Source organism: Odontomachus brunneus, unplaced genomic scaffold, assembly GCF_010583005.1.
Source record: "Odontomachus brunneus isolate Ranch 3 - 2012 unplaced genomic scaffold, Obru_v1 Obru_scaffold_011, whole genome shotgun sequence".
In the NCBI taxonomy this organism is placed as follows: domain Eukaryota; kingdom Metazoa; phylum Arthropoda; class Insecta; order Hymenoptera; family Formicidae; genus Odontomachus; species Odontomachus brunneus.
In genome coordinates, this window is record NW_022639461.1 from 2490161 (window position 1) to 2511515 (window position 21355).

Genomic DNA, 21355 nt, shown 5'->3' on the forward strand with positions numbered 1-21355 from the left:
ACACACACACACTAGTATATATAACATGCTGTGTATATATTTTCTTAAAACAAATTAAAATACAATGTAAATATGTAATAATCGACGTATACTATCCTGAATAACACACGAGACTGTATAAATTGCGGGTAGCTAGGGAATGTAAAATAAATACAATATTGCGAATATGTCTCTGCATTCTTGTTTTACGAATGAGTCTATCCAACCCGTAGTTTCTGTTATTAGCTATAATTATTTTGGTTTATATCACGGTCGCATGTGTCCTTCTAAAAATTATAAGAATGAAGAATATAAATTTAAGCTTAAGCGAATCCTCCGATTAAAGCAAACATTACTACATGAATGTCTTGAAAGTTACGTTAGACACGCACGGAATGTTTATCTCGCAGTTCACTGACACATCCTGAATTATTAAAAAACTTCAGGCATTTAAATACTACTAGTAGTAGAATATGCTGCAGCCGATGTGTCAATTCAGTAAGCTCGCGTGTATGTATTTATAGATTATTAAATTATTCATTCAACACTTATTTGTCGCACGCAAATATCGATAATCAATAGTTACAGAAACGCCGTCACGATTTTTTTTCCAATGTGATTTAAATCGTGCTTTTTAACGGTGTACTTTGCATACTTTTAATGAAAGTCTCTCACAATGTTTATTTCATAAAGTTGAGTAATATCTACATAACAATCCTCTAGTAAATATCTACAGTGTACCTAAATGTAAAAGCTATTGACTAGATCGTACCTCTGGTATCTTTCCTAATACTTCAACATCTTCGATATCTATTAAAACTAATCTTTCTTTCCCATATAGATAAATAAATAAATAAATAATTATCAAACATATATGTAAAGTATTATATCGAAAGAACTAAAAATTAAGGAGGTATTGCAAATATATCTTACGAATAATAAATATGTATCTCCTTGTGCAGATATTTTGATCTGAGAATTAACGTTAACCAGCCTTCTGCAGGATATAAGATGTAGTTTTCCAGTGATGAGAAATCATGTCGAGGAGCAGTGGCTAAAATTTGCGGAACAATTCTCCAACGATCAGTTCAGTAAAATACATGCTATGCTTCACGTGGATGACACAGGTTTCGCTCTATTGCCGACAACCGGACGTATGGACGGAAATTCCCGGAATTTCTTATTAATGAGATGAAAGTATACAGTTTACCATATAACATAACAAAGAGTTGCGCAAAATGGTTTAGATGCCTCACAGTCATTGACATATAACTTCGTTCCAGTAAATCTCTTTTTCTCTTCTTATTTAAATTACGCGGACATTATGTTCGGACAGAATGGCAGCTTATTATTTGTGATGAAAATATTCTTTTCGTAACAAAATGGTTCACGATTAAAATTAATACAGTTTCTCTAATATCGTTACGACTAAAATTACTTCTTTTTGACGTTATTTACAGTGAGCATTTTTAGACATCCATCTCTCCCTTCGCATTTTACCGTCTTATCGTGATTGTGTTACTCACAAGGCATATGGTTTTTGCGAACTCGATTCGTTAGTTAAAGTCTAACAGGCTTGCTGGTCGTCCCCGTTGATTTCGTTATTCTTCTCGCAGTTCTCATAGTTCTCAACTACATTTTCCGTCTCGATCAGGTTGTGCAGTTCCTTGCACAACGCCTCCTCACATACTTCACCGTCTATCGCTGTGTTTTCGATGATGTTTTCGTAGTCTCCCGTCGCCTCGTTCTCAACCGCCTCTTTGAAGTCAGATTCTATTATTTCTTCGCAGCTCTTGAACATTTCAGGATGTTCGGTCGAATTCAACGCCTCCGGATTCTCATTCGAATTTAAAATATCCGTATTGACCTCGTCATCCGTCGTGTCGGTGGACTGCGAGACCTTTTTCAGCACGCTGTCCACCAAGTTGGACGCGAAGCTCTTGTTCTCGTTTCCCTCGTGTATCGTCTGGTGTATCGGTAGACTCTGCGGTCTGTTAGGACGTCCATAAGGGAATGTGTTCTCTTCGCCTGCCGGCGTATGCACGGCGGATATCTCGGTTTGAGTAGCCACGCCGCTTTCAACAAGAGCGTGCTTCGGTTTCATGTTGGACATGCAACGTTTTATCTCGGACATCGAATCTTGCAATTGCTGGACCTGATAAAGGAAAAGAAAATCATCACAATGAAATCATCAACTGGAAACACAAAGATAAATCCTGCAGAGTATACTACAATTGTGCACTTCTAAAAACGCACCTGAGTGTGAAGTAAGTTGCACGTTTGTGCGAGATTAGTAACCACGTCCGTATTGGGTTGCACAACATTGTCCGTATCATTAAAGGCATTTTCTCGATTGCTGCCCGGTTGGAGACTAACGACTTTTTTCCACAACGCATTAATCGCTTGCATTTGCAATAATTGTAATTTGTGCTCACTTTCCAAAGCAGTTCTCGTAGCCTCCATGTCAGTCGATAATTTCCTATAAAATATTTCACATGTATGACTTGTTCCACGAGTAATCTGTCTATTCATAGAGAACCAAGCGCTATAAATAAAGAGTGCAGGCTTACTGGATATACTTATTTGTTCTTATCATATCGATTGTTTTTAATATGCTAGTAGCTTTGCTATTAAGGTTTCTTGTATGATAGCCTCGCCACATTCTTTGAATGCAAATAGCAGCCTTTTCCGCTTGATCTTGATCTGTTGGTGAGAAGAGTCCGTTAATGACCGCAACTTCTTAAAGCTTTAACATCACATCTTACCTTTATTGCTGTCTTCTTGTCTTCTTTGAATGGCTCTGTGGCGAATGCTGTCCAATTTTGCTTGACACACTTCGCTATCCTCGTCGCTACTCTGGGTACCGTTATCGGCGTCCCCGTCTTTATCTCCCTTATTCAAATTACTCTTGATCCTCTCGCTCGCGCTTTTCGGTCGTTGTATAATCCTGACCAGATTAGAGCCCTTCATATTCCTCTTGGGTAACGTTTTACTTTGAACGTAATTATTGATTTTCACGCTGTGCGGGCACTTGCTGCTGTTAGCGTATGTCACGATCGGTTTGGCTATATTCGCCTTCATGACGTTACTACAATTGCTCGCTGAATTGCTCTTCATGAGCGCATTCGCTTTAATAGCGCTCAGATTCGTTTTCGCCATAGGATTCACGGTGTTTATGATCGGTATCGCCTTTCCGTCACCGTCTAGAGACGGCTTGCTGGGTATCGTGATCTGACACGGGGAGCTTAGTTTGCTCGGCGGTGTCTTGGGCAAGATCCGCGAAAGGCCAGAGGGTGGCCGAAAGTCCGGACTCATCAGAGACTCCGGTACCGGCACCAGTTTCGTAGCTGCTTGCAAAGGGCTCGATGTTTCTGCACAGGGAATTTTATCATCATCATAATACACAGTAAAACTAAGACAGAAATTTTAACCTGATTAATATTATTGTTTTACCTTCCATATCTTGCAAAGAGTTATTCGCCATCTTGGTGCTCAACGTACCGCAAAGCATGTTAGGATCCAAACTTTGAGTCATCAGGTTGGAGTCGTGATCACCGCTCAACAACGCATGACACGACGAGACCATAGCATCGGTATGACAGCTGGATACCATCCGGTCCGGCGATTTCATTTTCAAATTCCTCGAGGAACCTGACGAAACATCGTTCGGTACTGTAATTAACGTCTATCGCTCGACGACTATCATTTGTACGCAATTCATCTTGTGCTTGGGACTGTCTCTGACGCTAGCACTCGCTAGCGCAAGCATGCAAATGATATGTAGACTACTAATCGAAATTATACGCTATTCAACCAAAAGATGTGAACTATGTGTGAAGGTCTTTCCGAATCGTCCAACACTAATACGCCAACCAAATTTTCTAAGTAGCAACTCTGTAACAAGACTTCTTTTACTCCCTTTTCTTTCATCGGCCAATGTTTGCACTATAAGCCTAAAGAAGCGGCTGCTCAGAAAGTACTATGCATGAGAGGTATAGGCATGTGCATGAATCTAAACCAATTGGTTCTCCGACGTTTCAATTTTGTTGTGAATAATTGATATTTGTTAAATATGAGATACAGGGTGAAACGGACTAGCAATGAAGACGTAACATTACGACAAATATCGTATATGTAATTAATATTTGTAAGAGAGCGATGTGTATATTTCTTTATGCCGTTGAACTTATTATGACAATTTCACTAATCATTCATTTGAGTCTGGAGATTTTTAGTTGTTGCCTAACAAACACATTGAAAGCTACAAAATTGCCCTTAGATTCTCGCACATTCCTACTCTGTATAGTTTTACTCAATAATACAATAAATCCTCAGTTTGACTTTTTGGATACCTTTGCAAGGGGAATAGCAGACACAGTACTTTGCTTCATAAAATTTTGGTGACTGTAAGCATTTATCTTCATAGTATGTCAACATTGGCACTAGAGAAAACAGATCATAACTAGGGTGTGTATACCGGACTGACGACTGGAAAATCTAGATCACTACTAGTCCACTTCTCGCGACTACGAATAAATCGAGTTCTAAGAGTCTGCGACAAAACACATTTCCGAGTATATCGGTATGAGACTACGGTATGCAACAGTGACGGATTTATTAGACTCACTAGGTCGTCTGGGAGAATTTGTCCTGTTATGGCTAAGTCTACGTCTAGCGGCTGGGGAAGGGCTCATCGCCACGCTACTCAAACTGTGCACGCTCCCGGCATCGCTCTGTTGATTCAATTGCTGTTGGTGGTGCTGAGCTTTGCTCAGTATGAGTCTAAGCTTCCTGTCCGTCTCATTTTCTAAGGACTCTCCCGAGAGCGGGCAAACAGATGCTAGGTATTGAGCGAGCAATGCGTGTTCACCGACGCGGAATTGTCTACCTCGTCCCTGAGAATACAGCCACTCTGCTTTCAAGCTGAGTGAACGTTATTGCCAATAAGTTTCGATCCAGTGCTTCACAGCGAATTAATTTTCACACAATATCAATTGCGTAAGAAAGATAATTGAGAGACCCACCTTTCGATAGGATCGACCGCATAACCGTCAATCGATTTTAAGCTCATACACCAATTAATAACGAAGGGCCGGTAGTCAAACCCACTATAAACTATGTGTTAAGAATGATATACTATCGTAACAACACTATGGTTAATATAAGCTAATGTCTTTATGTGAGTGTGGAAGCAAATATTAAATTAATAAAAGTTACCAATTATGGTGTTTACAAAGTAGAACGCTATGATATCACGTCAATATAATGATAGAATTACTCTCCGCAGCTATGATTATAATATTAAAAACAACATCGATAGATTTGGCTAATTTCTAGATGGAGTGATAAAAAATGTAATTTACAAAAAGGATACATACTGTTACCTGTTATACTGACACACGGATTGTTAGCAATTGAGAAATTCACCACATTCTTGAGATTAGCCAAGTGTGACATTTCATTCAAATCGGTGATATTGTTATTTGCCAGTGTGAATGTTTCGAGAGATGTAGGCAAGTAGCGCTCGCATTGACGCAGCGTTATTATGCGATTGTTATGCAGAAAGAGTTCCTAAAACATTGTTCATCTCATGAGAACAGACACAATGCTTGTAGTTTTACTTAATGTGTTAAACAAAGCATCATATCAACCCAGCACTCAACTATGTGAGAATTTCGCACATTATTGAACAATTATGATAATATACCTTCAAATTTCGTAAATAAGAGATGTCTGAAATATGGCTGATACTATTCTCCGACAAATCCAGATGCTCCAACTTTGTATTTGTGTGTAGATGTTCAATAGACTGTAATACAACATTATGCAATAACTTACTATAAAATTGTAAAAATAAATTACTACAAATATTAAACCATACCTTGATATTGTTTCCTGCTAAACACAGCGTTTGCAAATTAGTCATGTCCTTGATACCTTCTATTGTAAGTATGCCATTGTTGGCCAGATTGAGGGTAACAAGATTATGTAACTTGGATACACCGTACATCCGCAGCAATTGATTCCTGACTATTGAAAGCTAAAACCATTAGAATTATATAGAACATACTTTTGATACGCAAATATATACTTACAACAATAGCATTACATAAAATTGTAAATGAAATTTTATTATGTTTATGTATTAAAATCTGTATATATTAAAACTTATACAAAATATATAGTTTTTAATTCTTTCTTTGGTATAAGAAAACAGCTTTAAATATAAAAAAAACTTGCTATATTTTACTAAGAAACTCTGCATTCTTTATATATTCTTATATAAAGAATACTTCTCACATGAATCTGTTATTACCTTGGTAATTCTATGATAAGAATCCAAATTGTCAAGTCGTTGTAAATCATTATCATCTATAATCAATGTACTAATATCAGCATCTGAAGGGCACCGGCTGAGCTTCTTGAGACTCTGACCGCTCAGATCGAGAGTGTCGCACACCAGAGATTCTAAAAAGAAGCAATAAAAGTTTCTCAATAACTTGCAGACACGCCTGCACACACATTACGAATGGATCTAAACAGCGGCGACGGCAAAAGTCAAAGTAATTAAGCGCGCGGCAAGGTGTGAAATAAAATTTTGTCGGTGTGATAAATCGTACAGAACTTATTAGACGTGAAATATAAAATCACTCGCTTATAATATAATTCACTGTCGTCGCGTAAATAAATTAAAATACAAATGAAACATCAATTTCACGACGATCACTAACCCGTCGAAGCCATGATGAACACAATAAACTGGCGGACGCCGAGAAGATGTCGCAGTCATGTCACCGGACTGGGGGATCGATGTACACTCGACATCAGAAGTTTTCAATATATAAAGTCTAGAACGTATTCGGATCTTGCACTTCGTATCTACATATATTCGTGTACTATGACTATGGTTGCGTTCCGTTTCACGCATTATGCGCGCATTGCCTACAATATGTGTAACATTAACTATAGATAAATGCGCGCATATGCGTGAAACGGAACGCAGCCTATATTACATTAAAAACCAAAATTATACTTTTATTTATTAATTTAATGTCGTATGTAAGCTGTAGTTTATTTTTTAATTTTATGTTTCATACATGTCAAACATTTACTCCAAATATTAAACTGTCAGACAAAATACTGAGCCAGCAAAGTCTGCTTGACATTCCACATGCTCCAGAATGTCAAATAAGTCAATATGATTGGAGTATCCGTCACTCTGAAGCATTTGCAGCGCTAAACGGACCCTATCCTTTATGTTCTTCTTTTTCTTCTCTATATTTTACTTGACTTGCAGACTTTCTCAAATAGCTCAGACTTCCTGCCAAGGTACCGAAGTACAAGTTCCAAAAAACTTGTTCGGACACGCCTAGACGTAACGGCGGTTAGACCGGAACTCTATCCTTCATGTGATAAAACATTGTGATGCTAATGGAGCATTCACATCGCATAAACATTGACGCATGATATCCGATATCCAATAGAAATAGAATTTGTTTTTTGAAATCAATAGAATTTGTTTTGTGGAGACAATAATATTTCTAGCTAGTAACCCTAAAAAGTGAAGTCTCCTATTGGATATCGACATTGAATGTCGGATGCTGTGTAAATCCTCTATTAAGTCCTAAGCTTAAAAAAATTGATCAATCACAGGTTGCTTTCCAACAAGAGACACAAGTCGACACAAACATCATTCTATCTTTGTTCCACATTTAGTGAGTAACAAAGATAGGATGATACTTGTGTCGACTTGTGTCTCTTGTTGGAAAGCAACCACAGTCGACTATTCTGGGAGCGGTGCACTTGGACACGGTGCATTTGGACACAGTCAATCACAGCACCGTATGATTAGAGACATTTGTAGGGTCCCTTGGAACAGCGACTTGTGATTGGACTGTGTCCAATTGCCCCGTGTCCAACTGATATACACCCGACTATTCTCACATTCGATCAGTGGTCTGTTCTTTATAGCTGCACTGCTGACTAGCGCAATAAGTTAAAGTGAGACAAGTATAGTTTTTCTCACTCTAACTTATTGCACCAGTTCAGCAGTTAGTTGAAAAGAACAGACCAATTATTGAACCAAAACAATTTTATGGAGTTTACTAAGGATTAATAATAATTCTCTTGAATAAAACGGAATTTTATTAATTTTAGTATAAAATTAGGTAAGATTCCATTTTCTGTTAAAATTGTTAAAGTATCTTTTTATGGTATGTTTTGTTTCAAAAGTTGTAGGCACGTGTTTATCAATTCTACGTGTGGTTTTCGAGAAGGAAACGTGAAGCAATAAAATGAGTCTGAAGATTCGTTTGATTAATATTTGTATCAGACACAAGTGCACGGATATACAGAACGACATTATTAAGTGCAAGAAGACTCGGTGGAAGAAGGTGCGTGTGAAAAATGTTAAAAGTTTGGATATCAATCAGAAAAACCTAACCTCTAAAAACGACAATAATGTAACCGATTCTATTTGTAATACGCCAACAATACCCAACAATTTTGAAAATGGCTTCTATAAATTGTCAAAGTCTGAAAGAGTATTAAGTAATTTTGATGTTAACGTTCGAACATTCAAAGAGTCAAAAGTAAACAAAAATGTAAATTCAAATCTAGAATCCATGGAAAAGGAAAGAATTGAGACACAAACGCAGCAATTGAAAGAATCAGAAACTAGCAAAAATGTTGAATTCGATACTAATCTAATAAAAAATAATGTTAGAGTCAACGAAATAAATATGCAGATGTTACCTAAATTGATGCATGAACAATTATTTGGGAAGGATAACAAGCAAAAACAATTGTCCGAGGAAGAAATCAACAATATAAAAAAACACTTAAGTATATATGGCATAAATGTAAAGGATGCAACTAGATTACCGGATGTAAACTTAAAATTACCAACTCTGGAAGGAAAAGATGTGGAGGAACATTTTTATAATATCGGGAAAGCACAAATTAAGCCTTACCTGAAAATCATAAACAAGATAATAAAGGATATTCCCAAGATGCCAGAGAAATGGCTTTTCAAAGAAGGATGGACCAGATATACAGCGGATGGTGCGGAAAGTGTAAATTATCCACTAGAGGATGGTGTGATTTTTGATGTTGAAGTGTGTATGAAACATGGTCCTTTGCCTACTCTTGCTACTGCTGTCAGTGATAAGGCTTGGTATGGTTGGGTGTCAAATTCCTTGGTAGAGGGTCGAGTTCCTTGGCCTTACATGACAGATACTGATCAGACCTTCGATACACAGTTGTATAAAGAGGATATGTTTATTCCTATGGAAAGTAGCAAAGAGGAGTATGGACAGAAGCTGAATCAGCACCAAAAGAAACCAAAGATTATTGTAGGTCACAATGTATCATATGACAGAAGTAGAATCAAGGAGCAGTATTGGATGAATTGTACAGGAACTCGTTTCCTCGACACCATGTCGTTACATGTATGCATTAGTGGCTTAAACAGCTATCAAAGATCGCTGTTAATGTCTAATAAAGAGAATTCTGAAAAAAATGATTGGCAATCTATGACCTCTCTAAACAGCTTGGCAGAAGTACATAAGTTGTACTGTGGCTACGAGATAAGTAAGCAATTAAGAGAGATATTTGTTGAAGGTACTCTTCAAGACGTTAAGGATAATTTTAATATGTTAATGACCTACTGCGCCGCCGACGCAGTCGCCACTCACAATGTGCTGGCCAAAGTATTCCCACTCTTTCAGGAGAGATTCCCACACCCGGTTACTCTTGCTGGAATGTTAGAGCTCGGCTCCGCGTATTTACCGGTGAACTTCAATTGGCAGAGATATCTGAAGGAAGCGGAAGGTACCTTCGACGATTTAAACTATGAAGTGAAATTCACTCTCGCTCAAAAAGCCAGAGACGCTTGCCAGCTCATGCACGGTGAGAAATACAAGGAGGATCTATGGATGTGGGACCAAGATTGGAGCACGCAGACGCTCAAACTGAAGAAGAAACCATCCAAGCTAAAGCCCGACGATGCAGAGAGAAGTGTGAAAAAGCACGCGATAGCAAAATCGAACGAAAAGAAGTATCTGTCGGACGACGAGGAAGAAGAAGAGGATCCTTTGGCGAAAGAGTTCGCTTATTTAGAAGAGACCAAGCATTTGTTGCCTATTAGAATGCCCCATATGCCGGGATATCCAGCCTGGTATGGGAAACTCTGTGCCAAACGAGGCGACAAGGATTGGACACCAGGCCCGCAAAAAATCAGTACTTCCATGAGAATAGTTCCTAAGCTGCTGAAACTGACGTGGGAAAAATACCCGCTGCACTACATAAAGGACCACGGCTGGGGAATCTTGGTTCCTTACAACAACGATCCCGATGTCAAGACTAAGATACCGTTGAAGAATCTTTTGGCGCATTGTCCTTTGCCAACGTCCAATCAGGAATTCAGGGATACTTCTGGCGATGCGATGAATACTCTGAGCGCCGACGTGCAGAACGACCTTCATAAAATTGAATTCTGGCGGCTCAAGAAGAAATCGAAGACGGAGCCGTATAAGAAAGTATACAACGGCACCGCTGCGTGGTGCAACGTCGACATTGATAATTGCTGTTACTTTTTCAAATTGCCGCACAAAGACGGCAAGGACAAGAACGTTGGTAATCCCTTATCTAAAGACTTCCTCAACAAGTTCTCTGAAAATGTGCTGGCCGGCTTAGACTCGAGCGCAACCGAGCTGTTGAAGAACGCTCGCGTGCTGTCATATTGGCGGAACAATCGTGACCGAATCTTGTCACAGTTGGTGGTCTGGTTGGACGATCGTTCGCTGCCTAGCGGAGTCCAAAAGCTCAAGAGACGTATGGCGTATTACGGCGCGATAATACCGCAGGTGGTGGTCTCAGGCACATTGACGCGACGTGCTGTCGAGCGTACGTGGATGACTGCGTCGAACGCTTCTCCGGAACGCATCGGTTCCGAGCTACGCTCCATGGTGCAAGCGCCGCGGGGCTACAATATCGTCGGCGCGGATGTGGACAGTCAGGAACTGTGGATCGCGTCGATGATCGGCGACGCCCATCACACGGGAAATCTTCACGGAGCCACGCCGTTCGGTTGGATGACTCTGATCGGCACCAAGGCCAACGGCACCGACATGCACAGCGTCACTGCTAAGGCCGTCGGCATCTCCCGTGATCACGCCAAAGTCATCAATTATGCCAGAATTTACGGCGCCGGTCAGAAGTTCGCCGAGCAACTACTGAAGCAGTTCAATCCGTCTATGACGGACGCCCAGGCAGCCACCAAGTCGCGTAAGATGTTCGCTCTCACTAAGGGCAAGAAGATGTTCAGACTGAAGGCCGAATTCATCGATAATAACTTAGAGGATAAATCTTATACCTCTTCTCAGGCGTATCAAGTAGCGAGGATGTACGGTAAAATGTTGCAAGAGATGTTCCAGAAGAGTGAGTGGGTGGACGGCTCGGAATCGGCCATGTTCAATCGACTAGAGGAAATTGCCAGTAGCGAATACCCGGTCACGCCGTTTCTCAACTCCAGATTGAGTCGTGCCCTAGAGACCACTAATACCGGCGACGATGACAACTTCTTGCCCACGAAGATCAACTGGGTAGTGCAGAGTGGTGCGGTCGACTTCCTTCATCTCATGTTAGTCTCGATGAGATGGCTGATGCGGGACAACGCGAGGTTCTGCTTGTCGTTTCACGACGAGGTGCGGTATCTGGTGCCGTCCAGGTACAAATACAACGCTGCACTTGCCATGCACGTGACGAACCTGTTGACGAGGTCGTTTTGCGCCTCGAGAGTCGGCATGAGGGATCTGCCGATGTCAGTGGCGTTCTTCACCTCCGTGGAAGTGGACACCGTTCTACGCAAAGAGTCCGCTCACGACTGTAAGACCCCGTCAAATCCTTACGGGCTGCAGAACGGATATGATATACCGCCCGGCGAGAGTCTAGACGTGTGGGCCGCTCTGGAGAAGTCCGGTGGCTCGTTGGGATGGTGGCACGATGCAAAAGATCGCAAAGTTAAGACAGCGGACTCGACCGCCGAGGAATGCACTTAAAAGCCATATTGCTTCACGTTCACGAAAACCACAACGTTAATTTTGTTAATCAATATATTTAAACGTGGAATCAATTTTGTTTTACGATGTTCAACGAAAGAATCAAGGGAAGGAAGGATAACACATAAAAGTCGCGATTTGTTTGATTTAGTTTTACAGATCACAATGTTTAAAGCGACTAAACGCAACAAGTACATCGTTTACGACGATCTCAGTGTACCCACGGACTCTCAATGTATTGTACGAATCCTCAAACCACGCGGCAGTCGTCTCTACGAAGTTGTCAGTCCAATTGGAGAACAGTATCTTGTCTCAATGCCTAACAGATATCGAAAAATGATTTGGGTCAAGAGGGGTGACTACGTCTTAACTGATCCCATCGAGGAAGGCGATAAAGTCAAGGGCGAAATTATTAAGAGGCTTACGGAAGTATGTAAATTGTCACCTTATGATTTATTTATATCTAACTATATTATTCTTTGGAAATTGTTCTTTTCTATTCTTCTCTTTCGTCTAATAAGAGAATACTCTAATTTATATATTAACAAAAATGCGTGCGAGATACATAATTAAATAAAAATTAGAGCTTCCTTGTGGTATTAAACAATAATTTTATCTTATATTAATATTGCATTTTGCAGGATAATATAAAAGCCTATCGTACACAAAATTGTTGGCCCGCGGAATTTGATAAGGATTCAAAAAAGAACGACCACTTGACAGAGGATGATACAGGGGACGATAACGACAGGGATCTTTTTGTGAATACTAACAGGGAAAGGCAGAGGGGCGATCAAGAGACAGACAGTGAAAGCGATTCAAGTTCTAATGACACTGATTAACATCGTAGATTTCGTCTTAGCGAAAAAATAACTTCCTCTTAAACATGAACGTTGATATAAAAGATCATATAGATATATAGATTTGTATACATTGCAATATATACAAACAGTTAATATATTTTCGAATATCATGATTGAATATGTATTATTAAAGTCTTCTTTATATATTTTTCTATTGATATGATATACGTGTAATAAAGTGCCATTTTCGCATATAATATCTATTCCATTTCAGTTCTCTGTTTTTTACAGGATTATTCACACTGTGATCGTTATCTTAAACTTTAATGGGGCGTAGGGAAATAAACAGGATCTGTAATAATTCTTTTGTCACTAAGTCGGATATAATTCTACTAGCGCGTTATTGTATAGAATGTTCATTAATTTAGGATAGCAATTTTCAGTACCATTCTCGCTCAGATGAGAGCAATTACTTACGTCGGAATTTGCACTTAAAAAAAAACGACGCGACATAGTCGAAAAATATGTGGATCCTTAAAATTTACTCGCTCACGTTACGTGAGCCAAAGTGTTCTTTAATGATCTATGAGCGACCGCTTCATCCTATTGCTCCTTAAAATTCCTTTATTGCTTTCGATCAAGGCACTTGATGTTATCGGGTAGCTATAAAGCTATTATTTCCTCGCAAATATGCAGAGCGAGACTATTCGTCTACCCTCCAAAGCGTGGGAGAGAACTCGAGAAGAACGCCGAGTTGAAAAGAGGCGAGAAATTGAAATCAAGGGTAGTCGCAGAGGAAAATTTTCAGAAATCCGGAGAGCACTCGTATGCCTGACGCAGCTCGCTCTTTCTTTTGATGGAAGAGCTGAGAAAAGTTGTCTCTCGTATTGATCGTATATAATTGGAACTGCCTTGGCGATGTTCATGTCTTCGGTGCATTTTAACGCCACGCTTTATTACCATTTGAGGAAATTTACATACGCGATTTTTTCGCGAAAATAATATAATTCTCTTCGCACAAGATTTCCAAGCTCGCCAATTAATCCCGGAAACATCTATTTTTAATAAAATGTTTAATAAACTTGATTTAAACTTTGTTATTTCCTTTGTTATTTTCTTTAATGTGGTCGACCACATTCCACATTCGTGGAAAAACTTTGAGTCGGGCAGAAACCGATACGTGAGCCAAAAGCGTGATATTAATAAAATGCATTTTCTCGCAGAGCCATTTGCATTTCGTAGATATACAGGATAAAAACATATTCAGTATTTCCAATATTTCCTGAGACGCGCGTGGCACAACGAAATAAGATGCTGATAAGACTGCTGCTTTGCTCTTCTTTCTCCTTGAAAGATATTTCCATTCTCGGTAAGTATTTTTGCGAAAAAATGAAGGGGAGAAAAATCTTATCTTTCTTTTCCAGTTGCATTTAAAAAGGAGAAATGTAGAATATCGAACGTAAGTGTCGCATAAATAGCTCATAAAACGTACGTCGTGAGCGCGACGGGAGTTACGCGCCGCGTATAGAATGACGCGCGAAGACTGCCGTCGCGACTCAGACAGAAAAGACGTTAGCGGCGCAGCAAAAACGATTTATTTGAGTTTAAGAAGTCACATCGGCGTAGATAAGGCGATGATATACTGGCAGTTCAACTGAATCGTCTTGACGTGAATAAATGTAAGTAGAAAGGTAATGTTGCGCAAGTGCAGGTAAGTGAGACCGTTTCGCGAGATCCTGCTATGTGCAAGAAAGTGATTTGGCGGCGAAGACGTTTTCAGTTATCGCATCATACGACAACACCTCTATTTGCATTGCTTACTAGCAAATTCATTGTGATTCACGTAAAAAGTTAATCGTAAAAGTTAATCGTTTAATAAATCGTAAACGAACAATCGAAATAACACGAGACGTCTTTTCATCATTCAGTGAATGTACTTAGAATATCTTGAATATCTTCAGAACGATCTTGAAGCGTCTCGTACTATTTGGCAAACGACACAGATGAAGTAATAATTATACAATTGATTTTTGGATCGTTTTTATCTATTTTATATATATTGACAATTACTGTAATAGCAACTTTTCTAAGTTTCCGCCACGTCTGTAAATTTACTTAATTATGTTTTATTCTATTATATTTTTTTCATTTAAACTGACGAAAGAATTTTTCGCGTGCCCTAGAAAATCACAGTTGGCCGGCTTTTCCGAAAATTTTAAATGTATTACAAAAAGCAAAAAAGAGGGAAGACCACAATATTGCAGATGTCACGAGTAAAACGGTGTCATGGTTCAAGCTGGATATTCGTTGCAATTATTTATTTGTCATACGACAAGCATGAAATTAACTCATATTTTTCTGACACAAAAAATGTGTTCTTCGCCTGTTTTACATTGTCCTCAAACGAGCTTCGCACATATTCATAGTCGCCATTATAATCCTTTAAAAGTAAGAAGGATGTATCATTGAGTTAATACACGATGAAGGATGTACATTGAGTTAATACACGATGAATAATCGTCGCGTGTTAAACGATGTAATTTCCTGTCATTTAAGATACAATTTAGCCACCAGTAAGTAAACCGTAATAATGGCGTTTATAAGAACGACGATTTTCCACGGAGAATTTTCAGTACACGAGGGCAGGTTTGAAAACTTTACGATTCACTGAGAGCATTAAATTATCCGGCTAAAACTTCATCACGCCTGACAGCAAGTTAAATAAACCTGTTACGAAAACTTCACCTCAAATATCGTTTATATATTGCTCGGAAGACTCGTGCGAGAACGACTTCAAGAAAATTTCAAAATAAGTGCCAACCACGAGAAAAAAGTATTGTATGGATATTACCACGATGCCGCGAAAATTTGTTGGTGGAAAACACTTTTCTCGAGACTCGAGAACGTGCACGAAGTCTGTGGCGAAACAACAACAAACACACAGTGTTGCGAAGAACGTGTTTTCATAAAAAAAAAAGTTACTTTTATGAAATATAACATAGAAAGTTTTTCTTCTTGCAAACTAAAAATATATAAAAGATGATAAAACGCAGAAATAATAAATTTTTTATTAATTTTCTGCATAAAAAATTGTTATTTTATGATAGTAGATGAATGTGGAAAAAATTAATTTCTTAGAAATTTTAAAAGATATATTTTTTACCGATAATATTACAAATAAATGTATAGAAAAATTTTTTTTAAGTTTCTTTTAAACTCGAGCCGACACCCTCTTGATAAGTAAGAGAAATGCGGTCGCCATTTTCGATAAAAAATCAAACGTTATCTAAACTCTTATTTGAAGGATTCTATTCAAACTCATCTAATATTGCTAGAATACTACTACTGTAAATTCTACGTAGCACAGGCAATTTTCTAGTAAGTACAAAAAACTGCGACACAAATTTTAATTGCGACACTTAGAATTCTATGTGAAGCAGCAAAATATTTTTTCGAGTGACTTTACTCGTTTTGAGTGAGACTCCAAGAAATTTAGTGAGTGTAACAAACACTTATCAGCCTCGAGTTTCTGAGGCTCCACGCGATCGTAATTAAAGACCAACTTGATCTCTGACAATGGCGCGATACGAGAGAAAGAACTTCTCTATCAGCGGGATCTGCGAACGGAGTAGTCGAACAGGTGTCAGCGATGATATCGCCGAGAGCATCGCGCTCAGTTTGTGCGAGACGTTCTATCGTGAATGACGGTTCGTTGACTTAATATCTTCTTTTTCGATGTGAGTGTCTATCTGGATAATTCGATTCGTCAGCGCCGACTGACAGGACGAGGCAACATCAGTGGGTTACCTCGTAATCCATAAAGTCACGTATGTCTCCCGAAATGACAAAATCTCGTTTTTGCTTATCGAGTGATCGACGATGATCGATGTCTCGCGAGTGTTGAACTGTAAACAGAGTACTGTCTCTACAACACTGGAACGTTCCTGATTTTGTTTACGCCGATCAGGCACGGAATGCGATAGCTGTCAGTTGTCGCGCTATGCTCGCCGAAATTCAGACATTTAAAAACAGAGGAACGAAAGGTGGAAGTTTTACGGTGGTGCGCGATATAACTTGACGTAATAATCGACCGGCTGAGAAGCGCGACGTAAATATTTTAGCGGCGACTAAGAGCTTCCTCCAATCGCTAATTCAAGTACATCTCCTGGAGCTTTAGTCAACCATCAAATGCGACACAATTGATTTTAGTACGAACGGGTGTCTCTCCTAAGGACGAGGGACACTTTCATCTTGTCGGAGGACGGCAGAGAACGAGCGCACACTTTTGTTATCCAGCTCTGCTCATCGCTTCGTTAGATTGCTCTCAAAAGGGCAATACGAACATCGCGCTCATCAGGTATCCAGAATGCAATCACTTTCGCATACCGTCGCAAGATCTGACGGGCGAGCGAGAAGGTCGCATAAGTAGACTGGCTCATTCGTTTTACGATTTCCTTCCGTTGTCCTCGGGAAAGGTCCTCCGAGACGGGAAAGCTGAAGAAGATCTCGCCCGGAGTACCCATTGACCTATTAACAAGACGGATTAGAAGAAGAAGAAGGTTTACCAACTCGCTGGATTATCGAGTGCTCTTTGTTTGCGTGCGCGATATCGAGACGATATCTCACTGTGCATACGCGCGTGAGCTGAGGAAAGTATCGTGGATCACGATGAATCGAATGAACGTGTGACAGACAATGCACCCTCGCGAGGACTCCGTCATGGAGACGTGGAACGGCGACAGCCACGTGTTCGATTTCTGGTGGGACTGGGACCTGACTAACTTGACCGAGGCCGAGTACTTGGACAGGGTGCTCGGGCCGAAGCATTTGCCCATGAAGATGGTGATACCGCTCACGATCGTTTATGTGGCGGTCTTCGTGACTGGGATCTTCGGCAATGTTACCACGTGCATCGTCATCATCAGAAACGCCTCCATGCAGACCGCTACTAATTACTACCTCTTCAGTCTGGCCATATCTGACCTGACTCTACTTATACTAGGTGAGCGAATAACGTTGACTCTTCTTTCGCCGTTATTTCTCTCTCTCTCTCTCTCTTCTCTTCTCTTCTCTTTCGCTCTCTCTCTCTCTTTCTCTCTTCTTCTCTTTCGCTCTTTTGGGCCTCGACCGCGCTGATTCGGCCTACGTTAGCCCTTGTTCACAACCTTGTTTTAAGACAAACCATAAGAAATTGACTAACAACTAAGTCCATTATTCTTCTAAAAACCAATCATGGTTGGTCAATTTCTTACGGCTTACGTCTTAAAGCAAGGTTGTGGACAAGGGCTTAGGTATCTTAAACTTGAAGTTTAGCAATTGATAATTTCTCGCGATCGTGTTATCTCTCTCGCATTCGTTAAAAGCCAAAGCAGAGTTTGTTTTGGGCTCTGCGTATTAAATAAACGCGACCTATCGAGGACCTGCAACCCAGATAACATGCATGTCTAAAATGACATCTTGATTCTAAATGACAAAATGTTGCATAATATGTCTTTTAGATATCTTTTTGACATTTTTTAGACATGCATGTTATCCGGGAAGCTACTTGAGGAAAGGGATATCTTAAGTTCTAAGATATAATTCTAAAGGCCGATTTTTCAATGATAGTTTAAACTTGGATTCAAGTTTAAACTCTATTCGAACAATGCGTTTGTTTTGTTTAAATAGAATTTAAGTTGAAATCTAAGTTTAAATTATCATTGAAAAACCGGTCCTAAGAGATATATACGAAGAAAGGAGAGCCATACCGTTATTTCTCCCGTTGTTATTTGCGTAGAGCAGCAATCTTGATACATGTCCAAGAGTAAGATGCGGGTCTATATTTCTTTCCTTCTACTATCCTGAAAATGGCGAGTTTCAGGAATGCAGGATCCAACCACGATCTAAGGCTATTTCGCATTTTGCACGTTATCGCGGTATTTGTCAGCGCGTTCCACGTACGTCCTTTATTTCGCACAACGCCCGGGAATTTCATATGCGTGTGTAATACGAATAATATATTCCGCGATCGCGTGTGGATTCAAAGTCCTACATGCCTGTTATCGCGCCGATAGTCACCGATTTTAATCGCAAATCGATACCAAGGAATGTCGATGATCGAGTCGCCACTGTCTGCAAATCAGTGACCGCATCATCGGCTCGTTAAACGCCGTCAATAGAATTTCACTCGCTGATAATGATATTTTGATAATTGGCAACGCGCGCGCGCGATCGATAACGATAACCGTTTAAACTAAACTGCGTGCTCGATTGAATAACCCTTGCGTGTATGTGTCGCACCTGCGAATTGTAGATACGCGAATCATAGACGACTGATGGAAGATCCGTTTGCAAAATAAAAATTTCGCCGAACTATTTCCGAGCGTGCTGAGTAAGGCGCGGAAAGAGCTTTAATAACGAATGAGGTCGAATTCCGTTGAAAGAACAAATTGATGCAGATTTAAAGCCGATGGAACGGCCGAGATCAAATCGGGCCATTTAGTGCGGCGATAAATAAAATCGAGAATCCCCGGCACATCCCTTCGCACCTTTTTTAATATTGACCTTTGTGCGAGGCTCTCAATGACGTATAAATCGTGTGCAATATAAGTTGCCGTCTCGAATCGTTGCGGTGTCGATAATAATGCTTTCAATAAAATGCCCATTCACGACGGATAATATGCATTCTCGACATCGCCAGCATTTCGAAGTACACACGCGTTATTTATCATCCTACGGATAAATGATATCAATTATTGAATATTATCTGTATTATCGCGATCATAATCAGTCGAACCGACACGTTTATATCTGGCTACTTACTTACCTCGCACTGACGCACGTAGATAAAAGCTGGAAATTAATCTTTGTTTCTTTTTTCCTTCTGTGTACAATAACGATTGTTATCTGAGCGATGGCAACTGTTTGCCGATAGCTGTGCGTCCGTATTTACGTCAGTGTGAGAAATTCACGAGACGGAAGGCTTCTCTTAGACACGATAACGAATCTATCTTTGAGACGAGCTGCAACACGTTTGCACGAGATTTTCAGATGTGAGAAAAATCAATATCCGCGTCTTGTAGTGGGACCAATCTATCAAGATTTCGTTAACAAGAATCCAATAAAGGCCCATACTGAAACGGTTTAACTGACCATAGCTTGGCGCTTATAAACAAAAAAGGAATAGAAATTAGTCTTTAATTTGCTCATGATATTCAAAATATGCTTTCCACATAAAGTGACCATAGATATGTCAAAGAAAATCGTCCGAACTCGTCTATTGGTATCGAAAAGGATACGTCGTTTACAAGCCAAATTAATCATTATCTACGCTAGTTTTCGGTCGATTGCGTGAAAGAACGACAAAGAGAGCGAAAGCAATTGAAACAATCACACCGTCAATCGACTGTCGACGACGGCTTTATAATGCATTAAAGGGCTTCGGTCTTCGTCGCGTGACGAATATCTTGTATAACAAGTCTCGCTTTAGAAAACGTTAGACACAATAGCGTCGGTCGCAAGGCTTTCATTCGAGGAAGCTTTACCGTTCGCGGTCCAGCTTTCGGTGGGAAAGGTGGGTTTCCCTATGAGGGTTTCACAACCCATTGTGGTGCTCTGCAAGTTGCGGCTGTACGTGTCGGATATCTTTTATGCTTTGGGAGAAGGAAAGTTAGAAGGAGGGGAATCTGAGATATCGTAATGTGAACACACCGGAAAAGGGATGATGTGGCAACTTTCGGCGTTATTTAATGGCAGTGCGAGAGAGAATCGCGCTTTACAGTTTATTCTTCTTAATTGATCCCCAAAGGGTCGTAAAATGTTAGAACACTCCCGCGATGCTTGCCCTTAACTCTTTATTCAGTATTCTCGCGAGCGTGTAAGGTTTCGGAATCACGCTAACTGCTCGATCAAGAAAGTTAAAGCAGAACAAAATTATTACTCAAGCCATTCTAGTCCAGAAGTGCTGATCTCTATGAATTTATGAATTTATATTATACTTAATATTTTTCGATCGTTAATGTAAACGTTGTGCAAAGTTATACGAATACTTAAACACACAATCCACAAAATATTTTGTTAATATATATGTATAATTTATTTATTTAACTGCAATTTATTTATTTAACTGCAATTTATCATAATTATAAAGATGTTGTTTTTGCTCAACGGACTACAACAAAGGAAGATATGATGGAACGAATTCGTAGAGCTTGCGCAGCCATTCCTAGAGACACTTTGCTTTCAACAGTGAGAAATTTTGAACGACGTTTAAATTTGTGCCTTGAAGCAAACGGAGGCAACTTTGAACAGTTACTCCGTTTGTAATTATGATAAATTGCAGTTATGATGAGAGGCAAGGGGACTCACGATAATCAAGCACCCCAGATGTGAGAAGCAAGGGGACTCACGATAATCAAGCACCCCAAAGGAAACAGAACTTACTACGTCCACGTCGTTGTTTCCGGGTAACGCTAAAAGTATTGAATTAACATCTTCCAAGTTCTTGGTTTGACCTTCTTGGACTCAGAAAAAAAA

The 21355-nt window shown here is 39.8% G+C and overlaps 4 protein-coding genes across 8 annotated transcripts in view; 3 read left to right on the forward strand and 1 right to left on the reverse strand.

Annotated features, from left to right (window-relative positions):
* Nucleotides 1–128: 128 nt before the first annotated feature.
* On the reverse strand, nt 129–18748 carry LOC116840664 (centrosomal protein of 97 kDa). 4 transcript variants are annotated; one of them, XM_032807659.1, is made up of 12 exons: nt 18589–18748; nt 6296–6447; nt 5861–6019; nt 5687–5788; nt 5358–5550; nt 5004–5094; nt 4607–4902; nt 3433–3630; nt 2745–3350; nt 2550–2682; nt 2236–2458; nt 129–2134 (listed from the first exon to the last, which is right to left on the reverse strand). In XM_032807659.1, the coding sequence occupies exons 3-12, from the start codon at nt 5987–5989 to the stop codon at nt 1547–1549; spliced, it is 2559 nt and encodes an 852-aa protein (XP_032663550.1). In that variant the 5' UTR covers nt 5990–6019; nt 6296–6447; nt 18589–18748; the 3' UTR covers nt 129–1546. The 4 variants fall into 4 exon arrangements, with proteins under 4 accessions (XP_032663550.1, XP_032663548.1, XP_032663549.1 ...); XM_032807657.1 differs by lacking the exon at nt 18589–18748 and adding an exon at nt 6711–6809; XM_032807658.1 differs by lacking the exon at nt 18589–18748 and adding an exon at nt 6711–6809 and having other exon boundaries at nt 5004–5087; nt 5354–5550.
* Nucleotides 7935–12183, forward strand: LOC116840663 (DNA polymerase subunit gamma-1, mitochondrial). 2 transcript variants are annotated; one of them, XM_032807655.1, is made up of 3 exons: nt 7935–8147; nt 8212–8372; nt 8599–12183. In XM_032807655.1, the coding sequence occupies exon 3, from the start codon at nt 8604–8606 to the stop codon at nt 12036–12038; it is 3435 nt and encodes a 1144-aa protein (XP_032663546.1). In that variant the 5' UTR covers nt 7935–8147; nt 8212–8372; nt 8599–8603; the 3' UTR covers nt 12039–12183. The 2 variants fall into 2 exon arrangements, with proteins under 2 accessions (XP_032663546.1, XP_032663545.1); XM_032807654.1 differs by having other exon boundaries at nt 8212–12183.
* LOC116840667 (probable RNA-binding protein EIF1AD) lies at nt 12204–13098 on the forward strand. Its single transcript, XM_032807664.1, has 2 exons — nt 12204–12467; nt 12680–13098. The coding sequence occupies exons 1-2, from the start codon at nt 12204–12206 to the stop codon at nt 12878–12880; spliced, it is 465 nt and encodes a 154-aa protein (XP_032663555.1). The 3' UTR covers nt 12881–13098.
* Nucleotides 16474–21355, forward strand: part of LOC116840666 (neuropeptides capa receptor-like) — a 9145-nt gene continuing 4263 nt past the window's right edge. Inside the window, exon 1 of the mRNA XM_032807663.1 lies at nt 16474–17843. Within this exon, the coding sequence (XP_032663554.1) occupies nt 17537–17843 (307 nt within the window). The 5' untranslated portion in view covers nt 16474–17536. The remainder of the gene's footprint in view (nt 17844–21355) is intronic.